Source organism: Mastigoproctus giganteus, chromosome 7 (genome assembly GCF_048544385.1).
Source record: "Mastigoproctus giganteus isolate SK-2022 chromosome 7, ASM4854438v1, whole genome shotgun sequence".
Taxonomy (NCBI): domain Eukaryota; kingdom Metazoa; phylum Arthropoda; class Arachnida; order Uropygi; family Thelyphonidae; genus Mastigoproctus; species Mastigoproctus giganteus.
Genome location: NC_143581.1, coordinates 142041588 through 142060786, shown reverse-complemented (window position 1 = coordinate 142060786; position 19199 = coordinate 142041588). Strand labels below are relative to the sequence as shown.

Below are 19199 nucleotides of genomic sequence, written 5' to 3'. Positions count from 1 at the left end.
GGTGGTTAATTGCTGGAACAAACTTCATCTGTCGTTGTGGAAGTTGATAGGTTGAATAAATTTAAGGAGGAACTGGACAGACACTTAGAGGGAATGGTGTGATTTTATTTTTTTTTTGGCTGATGCTGCATAAGCTCATACACTTGCTTTCTTGCATCACATGCCACTACTACTACTACTACTACTACCATCATCAGGGGTAAAGGAAAAGGGTTTTTGCTTTTGTAAAGGTGACCACAATGACCTCAGACAGTTTTTAAATTGTACAGTGTGGGACCAGCTGATGATATTACCAACAGCAAATTCTAAATGGGAAGCATTCAAGAAATTTATCTTGGAAGCTACTAGGTTTTTCATACCAACTAAGAAATACTGTTCAAGGTTTAGACCTAAATGGGTGTTAGATGAGCCAATGAAACTTGTGGCAATTTAATTTGTGTCCCATGCATGTTTTATACATATTTGCATCCCATGCATTTTTTATGCATGGGATGCAAACAAATTATAAAGCAACACAGAAGCCTATGGTAGATATAATCTTGTCTGTAATAAGTTACAAAGGAGGTTATGCAAGTGAAGGCAGATTAAAAGAATTCTTTCGCAAAGGATGAAAAGAAAAAAAACAGCAAAAATTTCTTTAATTATGTTAACTCTAGAAAGAAGGGGCTGAATAAGATTGGTCCACTTGATATCAATGGTTTGACTGTTGATGATCCTGCTCGGGTAGTTGACAAACCGAACTAGTATTTTGCATCTCTACATTCACACAAGAGGAATTCTGTAGGGAGGCCAGAAGTTTATTAAACTCTAACAGGGAGCTAAATGATTTTGTAATAACTGAGAGCAAAGTGGAGGAGAAATTGTTGAAGTTAAACATAGGAAAGGCACCTGGGGTGGATGGGATCTATCCAGTTATATTAAAGGAGACAGCAAAGGAAGTAAGCAAACCCTTGGCCATAATTATGAGAGCATCATTGGACTCACGGGAGGTCCCCACAGCTTTTGATAGTGTTGCACATGGAAGACTGCTACACGAATTGGAGCCGCATGGCATTAAGGGCTAGTTGCTGCTATGGATAAAGAGATGGTTGAGTGAGAAAAGACAGAGTGGTAATCAATGAACACTGCTTTTCCTGGACTAATGGTATTAGTAGAGTGCCCCAGGGTTCAGTGTTGGGCCCATTGTAATTTTCTATATTTATCAATGATATTGGTGAAGGTATATGAAGGTTATGTTCAAAGTTGCAGACGATATAGAGACTGGCAGGGTTATTAATGACAGCAGAGTTTCATGAAAGATTCACTTTATTATGATATCATAAGCTTCTAAAGATGGGATGGGACAATGTAATGAAAATCAAAAAATAATAACTGTTTTCATTAGGAACATAACTTATTTTTACAATGTTAAGAGTATTTAAGTGTGGCCACATTATTGATATTTATTGAAATCATTAATTTTGATGTTGATGATCATTATACAATGCCTTACCATTAGTATACAATGACCAATCTTTTGAAGATAGTTGGTCATGTTACACCCAAGCACAACTATAAATATGCCTATAGGCATTTGAGGAGACAGTAGTATGATGGTGAATGCAAGATGCTGCAACATATGGAATTAACAGACTTCCTGGAGAGAATAATAATGAAATGTCACATAACCAGTTGGTCTGCAAGTAACATTTCAATGAAACTAAAAATTCCTAGGTCAACAACTGACAATGACATCTGCAAATGGCAGCAGACTGAAACCATCAGAAAATTATCCAGAAAACCTCCTAAGCTAATGGAATGTGACAGAAGAACAGTGCAAAGAATCATCTGCTCAGAGCACAGTTTGACATTGTTGCTGTACGGGCATGCACACGCACAGCCTAAATGACTAGGACACATATCAACACCAGTACAGCTTGCAGAAGCTGCATGATATGGATTACCAGGTTCAAGCAATCGTCCAAAAGCCACTAACCAACTGACTAATGCCAGATGCTGCCTACCTTGGTGTAAGACCCACTGTTCTTGGACTGAAGACCAATGGAAAGCTGTGCTTTGGAATGACAAGAGCGACGTCACAGTACATGGTTTATAGTCTAGCAGTCATGCTTGGGTGGGGTGGATGCCCAGAAAAAGCTACCAGCTGGATTGCATCATCCAGACAAAGAATATTGAAGGAATCAGTGTGATGGTTGGGTGCTGTTTTTCATGGTTTGGCCTAGGTTCTGGACAAAACCATGAATGACGAGGTCTGTCTAGAGAGCATGAACAATAATGCATTACCTACTTTGTGGCAGCACAACTTAGGCAATGCAGGGAAGGCCCATAACAATATCAACAAGACAACACTCCATTATACTGCTCAAGTTGTGACAGAGTGGTTTGAGAATACAACCTAAACAAGTTGGACTGCCCTGACCTCAATCTTATATAGAAACTCTAGGATGAACTGAATCATTGAGTGCATGTGAGGAGAGACTGCACAGAAAACAGAGTTGAACTGGTCACCACTTTGGAAAATATCAGAGAATATTTACAGAAAAATGGTGGAAAGTGCTCAATGGGGACAAAGCTGTTATAAAGGCTATACATTATTAGTTTTCATTTTAATAAGAGTTATTTGTTGGCTTTGTTAAGGGTAAATCATGCGTAACTAACTTAGTAAGCTCTTTGGACACAGTTACTCATGAGCTCGATTTAGGGAATAATTTTGACATAGTTTATTTGGATTTCAGCAAAGCATTTCATTCAGTCCCTCATGAGAGATTACTGTATAAGCTTGAATAGGTTGGGATTACTGGTAAGATTCTAAGATGGATTGCTGAGTGGATGTAGGGCAGAAGGCAGAGGGTTGTGATTAATGGATATTCTAGTCTAGATCTTAACGTCAGGAGTGGGGTTCTTGGACTACTGTTGTTTCTCATTTTCATAAATGAGATCGACGAAGGGATAGAAGACATGTCAAAATTTGCAGATGACAAAGATTGGCTGAGTCGTTAATGATTAGTGCCAAGCAGTGCTCGTTCAGGATGTCTTGAATAGACTTCAAAGATGGTCAGAGAAATGGCCGTTATGTTTTAATGCTGCTAAGTACAAGGTCCTAACACTTGGGGAATAGCAGCCCACAAATAAATTATACATTCAGTGGGATAGAATTAAAAATAGAAGAGGAAAGGGATCTGGAAGTTACGATATTTATTTTTATTATTAGCCATATGGTGCAAGTAAGCCTGAGGCGTATGCTGCACCAGCCGAAAAAAAAAAATTTCTGAATTACCCTGAGATAGTCATTAGTTCATCTGGATGTCAGATGAAGTAATGAGACATATGGCAGAGAAGAAAAATGCATGGGATACATACAAATTAACACGTGACACAAAAGCCTATGATAGATACAAGTTGATCTGTAACCAAGTTACAAAGGAGGTTAGGCAGACGAAGGCAGATTACGAGAAATCTTTGGCAAGGGATGCAAAGAAAAACAGCAAAGAGTTCTTTACGTATGTAAACTCTAGAAGGAAGGAGATGAATCAGATTGGTCCACTTGATATCGATGGGTCAACTGTTGATGATCCTGCTCAGGTAGCTAAAAAACTAAATTAATATTTTGCATCGACATTCACACGAGGAATTATTCAGCGAGGGGAATGCGAGAAGTGTATTAAACTCTGGCAGTAAGCTAGAGAATCTTGTAATAACTGAGAGTAAAGTGGAGGAGAAATTGTTGAAGATAAATACAAGAAAGGCACCTGGGGTGGATGGGATCTATCCAGTTATATTAAAGGAGGCAGCAAAGGAAGTAAGCAAACTCTTAGCCATAATTATGAGAGCTTCCTTGGACTCAGGGGAAGTACCCATGGACTGGAGGTGTGCAAATGTGAGGATCAAAAGGCGACACAAGTAATTATAGACCTGTTAGTTTAACTTCTGTTCCCGGAAAATTAATGGAGGCACTGGTTAAAGAAGCACTGCAGGATCATCTAGACAAGACTTGAGTTATAGCTTGGACACAGCATGGTTTTGTTAAGGGGAAGTCTTGCCTGACCAATTTGATTGGATACTATGATGCAATCACAAAAGAACTGGATGCAGGGAATAACTTTGATATTATATACTTGAATCTTAGAAAGGCTTTTGATACTGTTGCACATGGAAGACTGCTGCACAAATTGGAGCAGTATGGCATTGGAGGCAAATTGCTGCTATGGATAAAGGGGTGGTTGAGAGGGAGAAGACAGAGAGTGGTAATCAATGGACACTGCTCATCGTGGACTAATGTTATTAGTGGAGTCCCTCAGGGTTCAGTATTGGGTCCATTGTTGTTTTCTGTATTTATAAATGATATTGATGATGGTATATCAAGCTTAATGTCCAAGTTTGCAGATGATACGAAGGTTGGCAGGGTTGTCAAGGACACTACTGACACTATGCTACTGCAACAGGATCTGGAAAGGTTGAGCAGATGGGCTGAGAGGTGGCAAATGAAATTTAACATTGACAAATGTAAAGTACTACATATGGGAAACAGCAACCCCAGAGCAACGTATCAACTCTTGGTACTACACTGACAGTGGTAGAGAATGAAAAGGACCTGGGGGTAATTGTGCAGGCTGCAGGCAGATATGAAATTCTCTGAGCAGTGCAGACGAGTTGCAAGGGTAGCTCATGGTGTATTGTCGATGATATATAGGAATTTTTCTAGCAGGGATAAGGAGGCGATTATTCCCTTGTATAAGGCAATGGTCAGGCCACACCTAGAGTACTGTATACAGGTCTGGAGGCCTCATTTCAAGAAGGATGTAGGGATGCTGGAACGAGTACAGAGAAGGGCAACAAGATTAGTGAATGGAACAAAGGGTTGCTCTTACGAAGAAAGGCTTAAGTTTTGCAAATTAGTGTCTGGAGACTAGGCACCAGCGAGGTGATCTGATTAAGGTGTATAAAGCCTTGAATGGTTTGAGCATGCTCAATGCTGATGGGATTCTTCCTCTTGCTCAGAAAAATCACCTGAGAGGGCATAAATTCAAATTGAGGAAAGACAGATGTAGGATAGACGTGAGGAAATTTGCCTTTAGCCAGCAGGTGGTTGGCTGGTGGAACAGACTTCCATCCCTTGCATGGAAGTTGATAGCCTAAATAAGTTTAAGGCTCAGCTGGACAGGTATTTCGAAAGAACAGAGGGGTGAAGTGTTTTTTTTTTTTTTATTTATTTATTTTTATTTTATTTATTTTATTTTATTTATTATTTTATTTTTTTTGGCTGATGCTGCATAAGCTTGCTTTCTTGCATCAAATGCCTCTACTAATGCTAATGCTAATCAGTGCCAAGCAGTGCTCGTTCAGGATGACTTGAATAGACTTCAAAGATGGTCAGAGAAATGGCCGTTATGTTTTAATGCTGCTAAGTGCAAGGTCTTAACACTTGCGGAATAGCAACCCACAAATAAATTATACATTCAGTGGGATGGAATTAAAAATAGTAGAGGAGGAAAGGGATCTGGAAGTTAAGATATTTATTTTTATTATTAATATTAGCCATATGGTGCAAGTAAACCTGAGGCATATGCTGCACCAGCCGAAAAAAAAAATTTCTGAATTAATCTGAGATAGAGTCAGAAGAAGAAGGGTCTCATCAAGAAAGAGAAGGATGATGATATCCAGCTCAGGATCCTGGGTGTGACAAGCCCATACTCACAGATGTGAGCCCCTGGGGTTAAATGGACAGATAAGAAATTTTCTGAAAATTGTTAAACAGGCAGCCAGAAAAGCCCATGGTGTCCTATCGATAATTTATCGAATGCTATCCTGTAGAGATAGGGAGGTCAAAATCCCACTGTATAATGCAATTGTAAGACTACATTTGGAATACTGTATTCAAGTATGGAGACTTCATCTGAAAAAAAGACATCGAGCTTCTTGAAAGGGTCAAAAAATGGGCAACTCGAATGGTGAGATCAGCAGAAGGATGACTGTATGAGGAAAGACTCCAATTATGTGGCTACAGAGCTTAGCAACCAGACACCTCAGATGTAACCTGATTGAGGTTTAAGAGGCTCTGATACAGATTATTAAAATGAATAAAGGTGGAATTCTCACTGTTATAAACAATTCCAGAACTAGGGATCATAAATTCAAATTACAAGGGTTAAGGTTTAGATTAGATTGTAGAAAGTTTTCTTTTAGCAAGCGAGTCTTCAATTGTTGGAACAAGTTGGCCTAGCAGAGAGCTGAGGCTTACAGTTTGAATAAATTCAAAGGTCAACTGAATACTTATCTGTGTGAGGAGGGAAGCATATAATTTGTGTTTTCTTATCAGCTTGGTTGATGAGGATTTTTTTTTTTTTTTTTTTTTTTTTACAGTCATCAAAAGCCTGTGGCTTCCTAGCACTATATGGTGAATACTTCCCATTTGCAGATATGCAAGTAGCTGGATATTAATGGTAGGGCAGTATACACAATATATATAATAATGATATTTTATATTTGAAATACTTATAGTTTTGGTGACCTAAAAGAATGTCATAAGAAACATCTATATTCAGAGCTATACAAGTCTCCAAGGTTGGGTGTGGTGGGGGAATCTTCTTAAGTTACGGATTTTAAGACCTATTGCCAGATTACATTAATATTATGGATAACCTGCTCTGACATGAATATTTTATTTTTAGAGCATTTACAGTATTACAGACGAGAGAGAGAGAGAGAGAGAGAGAGAGAGAGAGAGAAATGACTAGGCTAGAGATTTCCAAAGTTTTATTACTTGTGCACCCCATCCCCAAATTTCCTCCATTTCATGCACCCCTTTCCAAAACAAGTAAATACACTGAAAAAAAATTTTTCTATGAGTATAAATACTTTTATAAATTAACATATACAGGCTGGCCTCGATTAACGCAATTAATTCGTCCTGCAAGCACATCGCGCAAACGTGTTAATCGAATATAATAATCAATAGGAAAAATTATAATTGATCCTTGACCTTCTGGAATGTCCATAAAGAATTTTAAAAATATCTTTTAAATAGCTTTTTAACTGTATACAATGTAAAAGATAATGAAAATAATTATGGAATTAAATGTTTATTGCATAAAACAGCGGTTCCCAAACTGTGCGCCGCGTAATATTTTAAATTTTCGGGGGGGAAACACAGCGATACTCGACATCTGTCGGACACGATGCGAACTACTAGCTCGAGGTAGTTCATAGTTTCAACATTTCTTATTAAGTTGTTTGGACCTAACTACTAAACGGAACTGTTAGGTATTTCTTTTGGTCTGGGTGCACCTTGAAAAAATTACTGAGACACTAAGGGTGCCGGGAACCAAGAAAGTTTGGGAACCTCTGACATAAAATACACAATGAAGAAATTACTTTTGCGGAAATATTTGAACAGTGTTGACTTTCTCTTTTCATCAATCAATTTCCGATAGCCGACAACAATCTTCTCTGGGCCCTGGCGAAATAAATATTGCAGAGAACCTCAAACCTTTTGTTTGAGGTTCTATGCGATATGAAAGATTTCATCTAATTCTTTTACCATTATCTCCTTTGCAGTAACATTTTCATCTGGCTCATTTAAAAATTTGAATTTTTATGCAAGTGTGCATTGACTTTATTAGCAGGAGGCAAGTAACATGTCTTCTTCCAATGGTTGATGGAACACACCGAGGCGGGCAGCAGGCAAACGTTTGTTAATTGACCATACGACTCGCGGTACGCTTAACACGCAATTCAAATCTTTTTCAACTAACGCATAAAAAAAAAAAAAAGATCGTGTTAACTGGAAATTTTCATCGTGAAAAGTGGTATAATTTTTCAAAGAGCGTTAACTGAAAATCGTGTTAATCGAACTCCCGTTATGCGAGGCCTAGCTGTACTTCAATATATTCAAAGACTGCAATAAATAATGTTCCCTGCACACCACTATTGGCTGGTTTACATGCTTAGTTCCTTAAAAAAACAGTGAGGCTTTCAAAGCTTCATTCAGCAAAAATGTGTGACAACAAAAAAAAAAAGTCAACTAAGCAAAGGATATTTAAAAAAAAAAAAAAATCTATATAATATCGGTGTAGATACACCATAAATAATGCTTAAGAAACTACGATGGTAGTGTGGGAAGCATCATTTGCTTTGTATCTCATATTGTGCTCTTCCTTCACAACAAGTTGCCATGGTATTACACTGCCTTGAATAAGTAACGCTTCACTAATAGAGAAGACTATTGTTACTTATTCTCAGTGAGTACCACCACCCAGATGGCACCATTTCAAAGCCTATCACTGGTGGGTGGGCAGGTATCCTGGTAGTACCAGACATGAACTACCATCGTAGTTTCTTAAGAGTTATCTATGGTGTATCTACACCAAAGATAACTCTTAAGAAAGTTGTGAAGATAATCACACAATATGAGAGATGCCAGAAGGTTTATATGATAATATTTAAAAATAACTAAATGCACAAGGTATAATACGTTAAGAGTAAGAGTTTAATATCTATATAATATCAGTGTAGATACACCATAGACAACTCTTAAGAAACTATGATGGTAGAGTGGGAGGCATCATTTGCTCTGTATCTCATATTAGTTATTTAAAAAAAAAAAAAAATCAGTCCATATTTCATTAAAAAAAGTGCTTCTGTATGAAATCATATGTTCCCCCTTCCCTCACCCTATAAAGAAGAAGTGCAGGGGGAGAGGAGACCAGACTAAAATACAACCATTTCAATTTGGAATAATTAAAGCATCTCAATGTGGCCACCCTCATTACGAAAAATTCATATACTCACCAACAGGCCAAGCTTATCAAAGACAGTATATAGTTTCAATAACCAGCCATCAGATATTCTCATCCTCTTGAACTTGTTAACTTCAACTAGATTTTCGATCTCTTGAAACTACTATACCTGTAAGCTAGTTCCAACAATCTTCAAGATAAATGAAAAAGTTTTTTCCTAAGATAATTAATGCATTATGCCGTTTATATAATCAACTTATGATGCAGTGGAATATTCAATTTGCATAAATAAAAAAATACCTGATTTACTTGCTGGCAGTACATGTTGAGAAATGTTTTCTTCTATACATTTTTTAGTTGTCACAGGAAACTCTTCACATGTGGATGACAAATCCATCTCAGTCTATATTTGTGACAAAAATTAAGAAATTGGAGAAGTCAGTACTCACATGTCAGTTAAGGAAGTTTAAAATTGCAAACTACACATTAAATTTAAACAGGGGCCATAGCCATGTTTGTTTATAGGGCATAAATTATTGCCCACTCAGGTATGAACAAGAGAAATATATCATATATTCATGGCATGGAATTGTACATCAACTTTTTTTTTTTATTTTTTTTTTTTATTCAAACACCACATACAAAAGATATTAAAACCAGTAGTACTTAGCACCATGAATGGATCAAAGGCTGAGAAGATATAGGATACTTGTTAACATTAGACCTAAATCTTTATAAATTGTAATTTTTTGAAAATACATGCGAAGGAAGGTTGTTCCAGAGAACAGAAGTAGAAGAGACAAATGAGTAAGGGGGAAAAGTTGGTTCTGTGCATTTGCAGTCAAACAGCGAATGGAAGCTGACTGGTTGCAACATGTTCAGATCGATTTGAAGGAAAGTGGGAGAATTACAGGTGCCAATTCTGAAGTACAGTATCCATGGAAATATCTACAAGAAAACACATGCATCAGAAAAAAAACAGAATGTCTATGAGACAAAGAGTGAAGAGATATTGTAAGAGATGTATCATTAATTACACTAACTGCCTTCTTTTGAATAGCTTAGAATCTTGAGTTTTGGGAACATCACCCAAATATGGGAATAACAATATTCCATGGGAGGGGTAGATTTGCAATTTTTACAGAGTGAGCAGTTGTCTAAAATAAAAATAAATCTAAAAGCAAAAAAAGAAAACAGTATTCTGAGGGAGGAAAGGAATACTGTGATGTGCTTATACCAAGAGAGATTAGAAGTCAGGGTAATCCCTAATTGAGAGTTATGACCTTGCCTAGAAATCAACGTGTCATTAAAGATAAGCATAGGAGCACTAGATGTTTTTTGTGAGAAATAAGACAGGACTGATATTTAGGACTGAAGTTAATTAAGTTTTCTTATGTAATCTAGAGACTGACATTTAAGCAATTAGTGGTGTATATTCAAGAAATTGAGACTGTTTGTGCAGAGCAAGGTTTGTCTGCACAAAGCTAGAAGGTGGAATGTAGTGCTATCATTGGCAAAACTATGGATAGGATATCTAGTCAGTGGTAGAAGTCATTAATATATAAAGGAAATGAATAGGAGAAAGAAATTGATCTTGGGGAACGCCAGCATTAGTGAAATCAGAAGAAACAGCCATTACTATCGACCACAGTGACAGAGAAAACTGGACATTTTGAAGATCTTTATGCCAAACACAATCAAAGGGCTTAGAAACATCAAGAGCAACTATTTGAGTTTTAAACTTTTCCATCAAATTTGTCCAAAGATGAGTAACATACCTTTTTTTAACAAACATAGATATTTTTGTTTTCCAAGTGCATATATGTTCCACCAAACCTGACAGGGTACACTGCCTTAGATTTGTGCACTTCTTAACCAAAAGCGTATTCTGTACATATTGTATTCACCATATTCAAATTCTGCTTCCCTTTTATGTCTGAGTAGCAACATTTCCAATGTCCCTACAATGTCTGCATTTGATGATGATGTAACCAGTACTTCAAATTCATCAAATCTGTTTAGTATACTCAGAGTATTAGTGTATAAGCAAATAAATGTACCTGTTTTTGCTTTTAGAAGCCATAACACAGCCACATATTTGTTTGTATGGGGACTTCCTCCAAGTAGACCATGTAAACCCCAACACATCTTTCAGGGCTGCTGCCCCAATGAAAACAGTAAAATTCACTTTCAACTCTGCTTGTGACAGTTGTTAAACTATTACTGTGTGTATCCTTCCAAGCCAGCAGTTTTCAAACCCACCTAACACTGCTTAATATTAATAGCACAGTAAATATTACTGCACCTAGATTGCTTATCCAGCTTAGGATTGCTTTCACCAGAAGTCTGCAATTTGGAAGTTCTTTTTCTTGAGTTCAATTTGCCTTCTTCCAAAAACAACTTTTGAATTATGGATTTGGATACGAATCAGTGGCACTACTAGTGACATCATTTATTGTACTTTTCAATTTAGTAACTTCAAAAAATGCTTATATGGCTTTTCCCACCACTTGAAACCTCTTCTTTAGACTCGCCAAAGGCTGCTAATGTTCACCAGCCTAGTTACACATTCAACTAAAGGAAACCAATGTGTACACAGACTTCAAAATCTTTTTTACTTCAGTGGCCTGTAATAAAAAAATTCAAATTTTTTGAAAGAAATTCTTTAAACCTTTCTTTTTAACATTCCTTTCTAAATCCATCAAATATGCCATCCACTTTCACAGGAAGGCAAGAGGCTCTCTTTTTCAGCACACAAATTAAATACAATGACAAGAACAACCCACTGACACCAAGTGTTCAAATCCTATTTTAATCCTCTTGCTACTCCAGTTTTGAAACCTACCTCACAGGTGCATTACCAACGTTAAGTGCCAGACAGTTTCTTGTAAGAATCCCAGATGCTTTCTGGCTTTTGGAAAGAATATCTCCAACATTGTATCCTGTAGAGTCACCATCCAACAAGGAAACTGCCAAATCAAAATATTTCATAATGGAAGAAATTAGGAAATTTCTTCCATTATGAAAGGCCATTACAATGAGATATAGCCTGGAATCACTTTGATTACTGCTATCTGTAGAAAATGAAAAATGTGTCAACATGATCAGCACAATTCAGAAAATGATAATGTTCTATGAAAAAAACATTCGGCATGCATAACATTATCATCATTACAAAATGCTACATCAGTACAGTACAGTACAGTGATATGGCATTTTGCATTTCTTTCTGTGCTTATTTGTTTGTAAATTTCTTGTAACACTGCATTTTCCACCACTTGAAATTGAAAAATACAGTACATAAGGCAAAATCTTACATATCATAGATAAAAGGTAAAGTGCAGCCATTATCAACCCACTGCAGGATGGAAGCCTCCTCAGCAATTCATGCTGAGGGAAATGGACCATAATCTACCACGCTGGTCCAGTGCAGGTTGGCAGATTGACCGTATTCAGCAGTCGGGCTTGAACCCCGGTCTACTCAAAGAGCGTGTGCTACTGCACTCCAGCTCCTGACCACTCAGCTACGGAGACCGCTTAGATAATCAACTATAATTCAACTTTGAGTATAAGTGCCCCCTAGTTTTTGGCCTTGGTAAGTTGGAGGGGGAAGAAAATACAAGAACATCATCACAATAATAATATATTTCGGCATAACAAAATAGGTGAAGCAAAACTACTTGATTCAAAACCTTTTCTCAATAGTAAATGAATGGAATATTTATATGATTGTATTTTATAAAATCAAAGATACTGTTTATCCCTTATCTTAGCATTAAATGATTAATACAACTGCTTGAAAAGGTATTTTTATTGGCTAAAAACTTTGAAAATGCAAATTTTATTCAGAGCCAGGAAAGTCCTCATCTTCATCATCTTCACTGCCACCAAAAAGCAATTTAAATGCCATTGGATGATCATCATATACATTAAATGAGTCATCCTTGCTTCTAGTCATCTAGTTTCGAACTCATCTTCCATATCTGATTCCTCAAAAATAATGTCGTTGTCAGTATTGTCCATAGCAATACTAATGCCTCATTTAAAAAACACATTTAATGTCAGAATCCTCTCATGCCAGTTTTACCCATTCTATATACAGAGAAATTTTTATCCATATGCAGAAGAAAACATCCACGAATTTCAACATCCACTAAAATATTTACTGTATATGTCTTCTAAAATTTTACATCATATTTTTGTGGCATCTTACTGAAACTCTGTTAATAGCTTCCCACGAACAAGTACAATGAAATATCACACATTAAAGAGAACAATACTATTATCCCCATTTCTACTTTGCAATGTATACCAACATACCATTTGTTAACAAAAATAAGGAGAAATTCCCAACAGTTTCAAAAATTCTAATTTTAATGTAGTTTTACTATTATTTTGCAAAAAAAGCCAGGAAACTCTTTGTTGCCGACTATATTACAACAGTGAGACAAAGAAAGACTCAAATCAAGTAAAAAAAAATGGATTCTCCATCATAAATTCAGAGAGCTGACAACTACACAGATCACTTCTCCAGTTAGGAGAAGTGGTCTGCATTCTTCAATTAGATGCTTCCCTAATAGCATTTTTCAGTAAGGTCTTTAGATAACCCACTTACATATTCACCAGCAACCACATTAAAAAAAAAACCATTTGGCCCTATAAATTTTGTAAACAACAATTTAAGTTCCTACTTAAAAAATCCCCAAGACAGGGGTCAATAACATATAATTTTTTTCACATGTAAAGTTCTAAATTACTATTAAATGTATTCATTCTATGTAGGGAAGTGTGAATTATTTATAATTACAAATCCATTTTATTTTTGCCCAAATGTGAAAACATGAATTACTTTAATATTACTTTATTTGACCTTCTTCATAATAATAATAATTAATACAGTGATATTAATTCACTTAAGTAACATTCTACATATAGCTGGTTCAAAACAAGTTCAAACTTGTTCAAACAAGTTCAAAGTTCAAATCAGTTCTACGCTAAGAAGTTGTGAAATGATTTGAACTTTGCCTCAAAAGCAAGAAAATTATGCCATGCACACACTAAAAATTCTTACCTTTTTTTTTTTTTCTGTCTCCTCAATTGTGTTAGAGAAATTAACATATAAATTGAATGGTGGCTTTCTTGATAATTCATGTATTGCCAAGTCTGCTTCACTTACACTTGAATAATCAATAAATCTAAAAGGGAAGAACAAATGTTCTTAATTAAGATTCCCACTATTTTTTTTTCCATTTTATTAAATATCTCACTCAGAATGTGAAAGTGTGGTTTATTACTGAGAAAAAAAAAAAAACTGAAAACTATTTTCTTGGATTTCCACTGAAAGGCTGAACAACATTAAACTGTCCCCTTACAATAACTATACCACAGTCAATGCTTTATATACCTTATAAAACTCACCTCCAATTCCATTTGGTTTAATGCAAGAATGTAAGCAATTAAAAACTACAAATTACTCTGCATCTTCATGGAGAGTTGCAGGGTTGATTTGTCATTTGACAAAAATCCAATTAAAACACTGAGAAAACAAAGGAACAAGCAGTAATGACTGAGTGTTTTTGAATTTCTGTGCTGACTACGATAAAAACACTTGAAGAAGTAATTTAAAAGACCTATGGAATGTTGGAAAATTACATGGTATAGATGTCATTTCTGAATTTGGTGATTGAAAATGTTTTAAATTCCATAAATTTGAAAATACAATCAGTAATCTGGCATTTAATAAGTTCATAATTTTTGCCTACAGAAAGAAATAACTACTGATTCAAAATACCTTCAGTTCAGCTCCATTAACTTGTGGTTAATGTTTTGTATCACGAAGGTCACATGGCTGAGGTGGTTTTTGTTCTGAATCTAGATGATGTACTTCCAACATAAAACATCACAACTTTGCTACACGAATTTCAATCTCTTTCAACACCTGCTTGACTCTATGTGAAAACTGACTGTGGTTGGAATGGAACAGAAATCAAGTTCCAGAAGAGGGATTCCTGTATGTAGCAAATGACATGCAGATTCTGTAACTTATTTTTTTACTTCTTAAATAACCTGGATAGGAGATAATCTGTATAGAATATAGTCTATAAACTGTGCAGCATCATATATTTTTCAGGCACCTCCGTAGCCAGGTGGGAAGGAGCAGAAGTGCATAGCACACGCTTCTTGATTAGACCGGGGTTTGAGCCCGTCACCACCAAATACAGAGGATGCGGAAAGGTCAGGGAATGACCACCGCATGTTCCAGGAGCAATATGGCCTTAGTTGCTAATGCGCCTAAAAACCAAACAAACAACATATATTTTTCAGTAATGTCTGTTTACACTTTTATGATCTGCTAAACTACTGAACCAATATTTATAACACTGACATTTTTAGCAGCAATTCTATATATTTCTGCAAAGAAATATATAGAATTATATAAGAAATATATGAGCAAAAAGCCATAATGATTTATTTTATGTGTATTCTCATATAACTACTCACTGTTATAACGAGTGTACTACACGAATATACCATGCAAAAGGCTTGAGTTTGATTTTATTGGCGCAAAAATGACTAAGGTTATACTGCGCAAAGAAAAGATTAAAATATCAACAAAGATAAATTCTGGTAACCTTTAAAAAGGTTACCTCGTCAAATTGTTATTTATACATATATATATATATATATATATATATATATATATATATATATATATAAGGCAGTGTAAGTTTAAAAGTAAATTATCCAATTTATATATGTGTATATATATTAATAGCTTGTAAAAACTTAAAAACTGCTGACACGTGGTCGTTGTCTGATAAAATCTGACTGAGTGTATAAGGCTCAGTCGGATGAGTAAAAGCAGTAAAATATATATTGTGAACATGAATAAAATTAACGCAATCTATTAAAATATGCTTTATTGATAAAATGGTGTCGCAAGACTCGCACATAGGAGGGTCATCTGCCCTCAGCAGAAACGGAGTCAGATGACCGTGTCCTATGCGGAGTCAAGCAAGAACAACTTCCTTGCTCCGATTCCTGCGCAGACAGGACTGCCATATTTCTATTACAGGCTTTATCTGGAATAATTTATTTGTTTTCTCTCTATGTAAAAGGCCCCTGGGGTGGATAGGATCTATCCAGTTATATTAAAGGAGGCAACAAAGGAAGTAAGCAAACCCTTAGCCATAATTATGAAAGCTTTCTTGGACTCAGGGGAGGCACCCATAGACTAGAGATGTGCAAATGGGACCCCAATTCACAAAGGTGGCTCAAAGGGCAACACAAGTAATTACACACCTGTTAGTTTAACTTGTGGTTCCAGGGAAATTAGTGGATGCACCAGTTAAAGAAGCACTGCAAGATCATCTAGAAAGACTTCAGTTATAGTCTGGACACAGCATGGGTTTGTTAAGGAGAAGTCTTGTCTGACCAATCTCATTGAATACTATGATGCAAAGAATAATTTTGATATCACATATTTCGATCTTAGAAAGGCTTCTGATACTGTTACACATGGAAGACTGCTGCACAAACTGGAGCAGTGTGGCACTGGAGGCAAATTGCTGCTATGGATAAAGGGATGGTTGAGTGGGAGAAGACGGAGACTGGTAATCAATGGACACTGCTCTTCGTGTACTAATGTTATTAGTGGAGTCCCCCAGGGCTCAGTTAGGTCCATTGTTGTTTTCTGTATTCATTAGTGATATTGATGATGGCATCAGGCTTAAATGTCCAAGTTTGCAGACTTGGACATTAATGACAGTATGCTGCTGCAACAGGATCTAGAAAAGTTCAGCAGATGGGCTGAGAGGTGGCAAATGAAGTTTAACACTGACAAATGTAATGTAGTCCATACATTGACAGTGGTAGAGAATGAAAAGGCCCTGGGGGTAATTGTGCAGGCAGATATGAAGTTTTCTGAGCAATGCAGACAGTCTGCAAGAGTAGCTCATGGTGTTTTGTCAATGTTATATAGAGAAATTTTTCTAGCAGGGATAAGGATGTGATTATCCCTTTGTATAAGGCAATGGTCAGGCAAAACCTTGAGTACTGTATACAGGTCTGGAGGCCTCATTTTAAGAAGGATGTAGAGCTGCTGGAATGAGTACAGAGAAGGGCAACAAGATTGGAACAAAGTGTTGCTCTTACGAAGAAAGGCTTAAGTTTTGCAAATTACAGTGTCTGGACACTAGGCACCTATGAGGTGTTCTGATTGAGGTGTATAAATCCCTGAATGGTTTGAGCATGTTCAATGCTGATGGGATTCTTCCTCTTGCTCAGAATAATCACCTGAGAGGACAAATTCAAATTGAGGAAAGACAGTTGTAGAATAGATGTGCGAAAGTTTGCCTTTAGCTAACGGGTGATTAATTGTTGGAAAGAACTTCCATCTGTTGTTGTAGAAGTTGATAGCTTAAACAGATTCAAGGCAGAACTAGACAAACATTTGGAGCGAGTGGATGGCTGAAATGAGAAGGGGTATTTTTTTTTTCCTTTGGCTGATGCTATATAAGTTTTCTTTCTTGCATCATGTGCCTTTACTAATGCTAATAATCTTACTTTCTTGCATGATATGCCTCTACTAATGCTAACTAATGCCAAATTTTGGTAACTATGCAAACATTCTTAATTTCTTGGGTAATCGAAAAAACTCAATTCTTGGAATAGACAAAATGAACGGGGCGACTTAATTTTATGACCACCTACATCGGATTAGTGGCCAGTTTATGACCTTGTCCTTCTGAGGCGGGGGCTACACAATACTGCCTTGCAGTTTCGCTTTTCACGTTACCGCATTTACAGATTGTTTTTTTTTTTTTGTATTCACTGAATCATAAATTTATTTCAGGAAGTCTAAGAATTTTTGAAACAGGACTTCTAAGCACTTTGTATGCAGATCACTTACGGAAATTACACACTATACTGAACAATCGCTCAGTCCTTTCCTCGTTCACAACACAAATTAGTGACCTGGTATAGAACATTTCTTGCAGTGATTGTGACTCATCTTATCAGGGTTCAACATGTTTTCCTTTAAATATTCGTGTTAATCAACATGCGGTCTCAGTTCGTGCTTCTCATTCAGCAGCATCAGAATTAGCCTTTAATGCCGTTAACGAAAAACACACTTTTTTATTTAACGAAGTCAAAATACTTATTGTCCAACATAATTATACGGGACTATTAATTGCAGAAACCGTAGAAATTAAATTACACGAAAATGCTCTTAATGTTCGTAAACCATATCTCATCTCCATTCGTGGGCTTTTATGCGCATGCATGAAGACAAATAATCCCTATTTAAGTTTCATACTCACCCCTATTCGGTAATTTTCATTTCTGTGATCACAACGTATGGTCGATAGGACTTGTCAGCTTCAGGAAGGAAAATCATTTTGCAATTTTTTTCATTAAATTCTTTTAATTAATTTTCTTATTTTTAATTGCAATAAATTGATTTTTAATTATTTTTTTAAACTATTTGCTACCCTAATGTAAGTGTTTTGATTTTTCCATTTTAATTTCTGAGAGTATCACATAAAGAAGTGCTCTACGTACTATACTGAGGTAAACTTCTCTTATTATTTTACGATTGTTTTTAATTACGGAGAAAAATTGTGTTTAGTATTAAGTGTATGGTTTTAAAATTACAGACAAATAAATTGTGTTTAATATTAAGTGTATGCAGTTTATACAAGCATATTAATGCAAATAATATAAGTATATACTTATATATAAGTATATACTGTACAAAAAAAATATTAGAGAGAATTTTATTCTCTCTAATATTTTTTTTGTTTTTTGAATCTATCTTTTTATCAAGTTATTGAGAATTTAAAAAAATAGGAAGTTGAGGTAGAGTTAACTCATCACTGATATAAAGTGTTCATTGTCTAACAGCTCCAAGAGATCCCCCATTTCCGCTTTATCACTGATATCTGATATTTTGGGAACTGACCATTGATATTTGGGAATGAGCGTAGCCCTTTTTGCAGGCGAAGTTTTTACGGAGTTTTAAGTCAGCAAATTTATAATTTATCATATCTATTCAAAGTCATATAACTTCTGCTGTAAAGATACAGTTGTGCCCCTGTATCCGCTGATTCAGTTTTCCGCAGTTAACCACGAAAAAAAAAAAAACAAACCTTAACATGTGCTACTTGCATGTCCAATATGATGCTTCCCTTTATTTTTTACAAAGTCAATTTTAAATCGAATAGCATCCCCTTATTTTTTTACAATGCCGCGTATGGTTTGGTCACCAACATTATAATGGTTCATCAGAGATTTAACGGATGCACCGTTTTCAAACTTTTGAATAATTTCAAGTTTTTGTTTAATTTGAAAGCATAACTCCTGCGTTTGCCCATCATTTTCAAGATTTCTAAACAAAAAAATAAATAAATAATAGTTACTATAAAAAAAAACAGCCAGGATACTAACCCTGCCACCAACAGT

General features: G+C 35.9%; 1 protein-coding gene across 1 annotated transcript in view; it reads right to left on the bottom strand.

Moving 5' to 3' along the window:
• LOC150083237 (tudor domain-containing protein 1-like) overlaps nt 1–19199 on the bottom strand; it is a 657806-nt gene that overhangs the window by 481774 nt on the left and 156833 nt on the right. The window contains exons 5-6 of the mRNA XM_090378447.1: nt 13807–13930; nt 9036–9138 (exon numbers count right to left, since the gene is read on the bottom strand). Coding sequence (XP_090234573.1) covers nt 9036–9138; nt 13807–13930 — 227 coding nt within the window. The remainder of the gene's footprint in view (nt 1–9035; nt 9139–13806; nt 13931–19199) is intronic.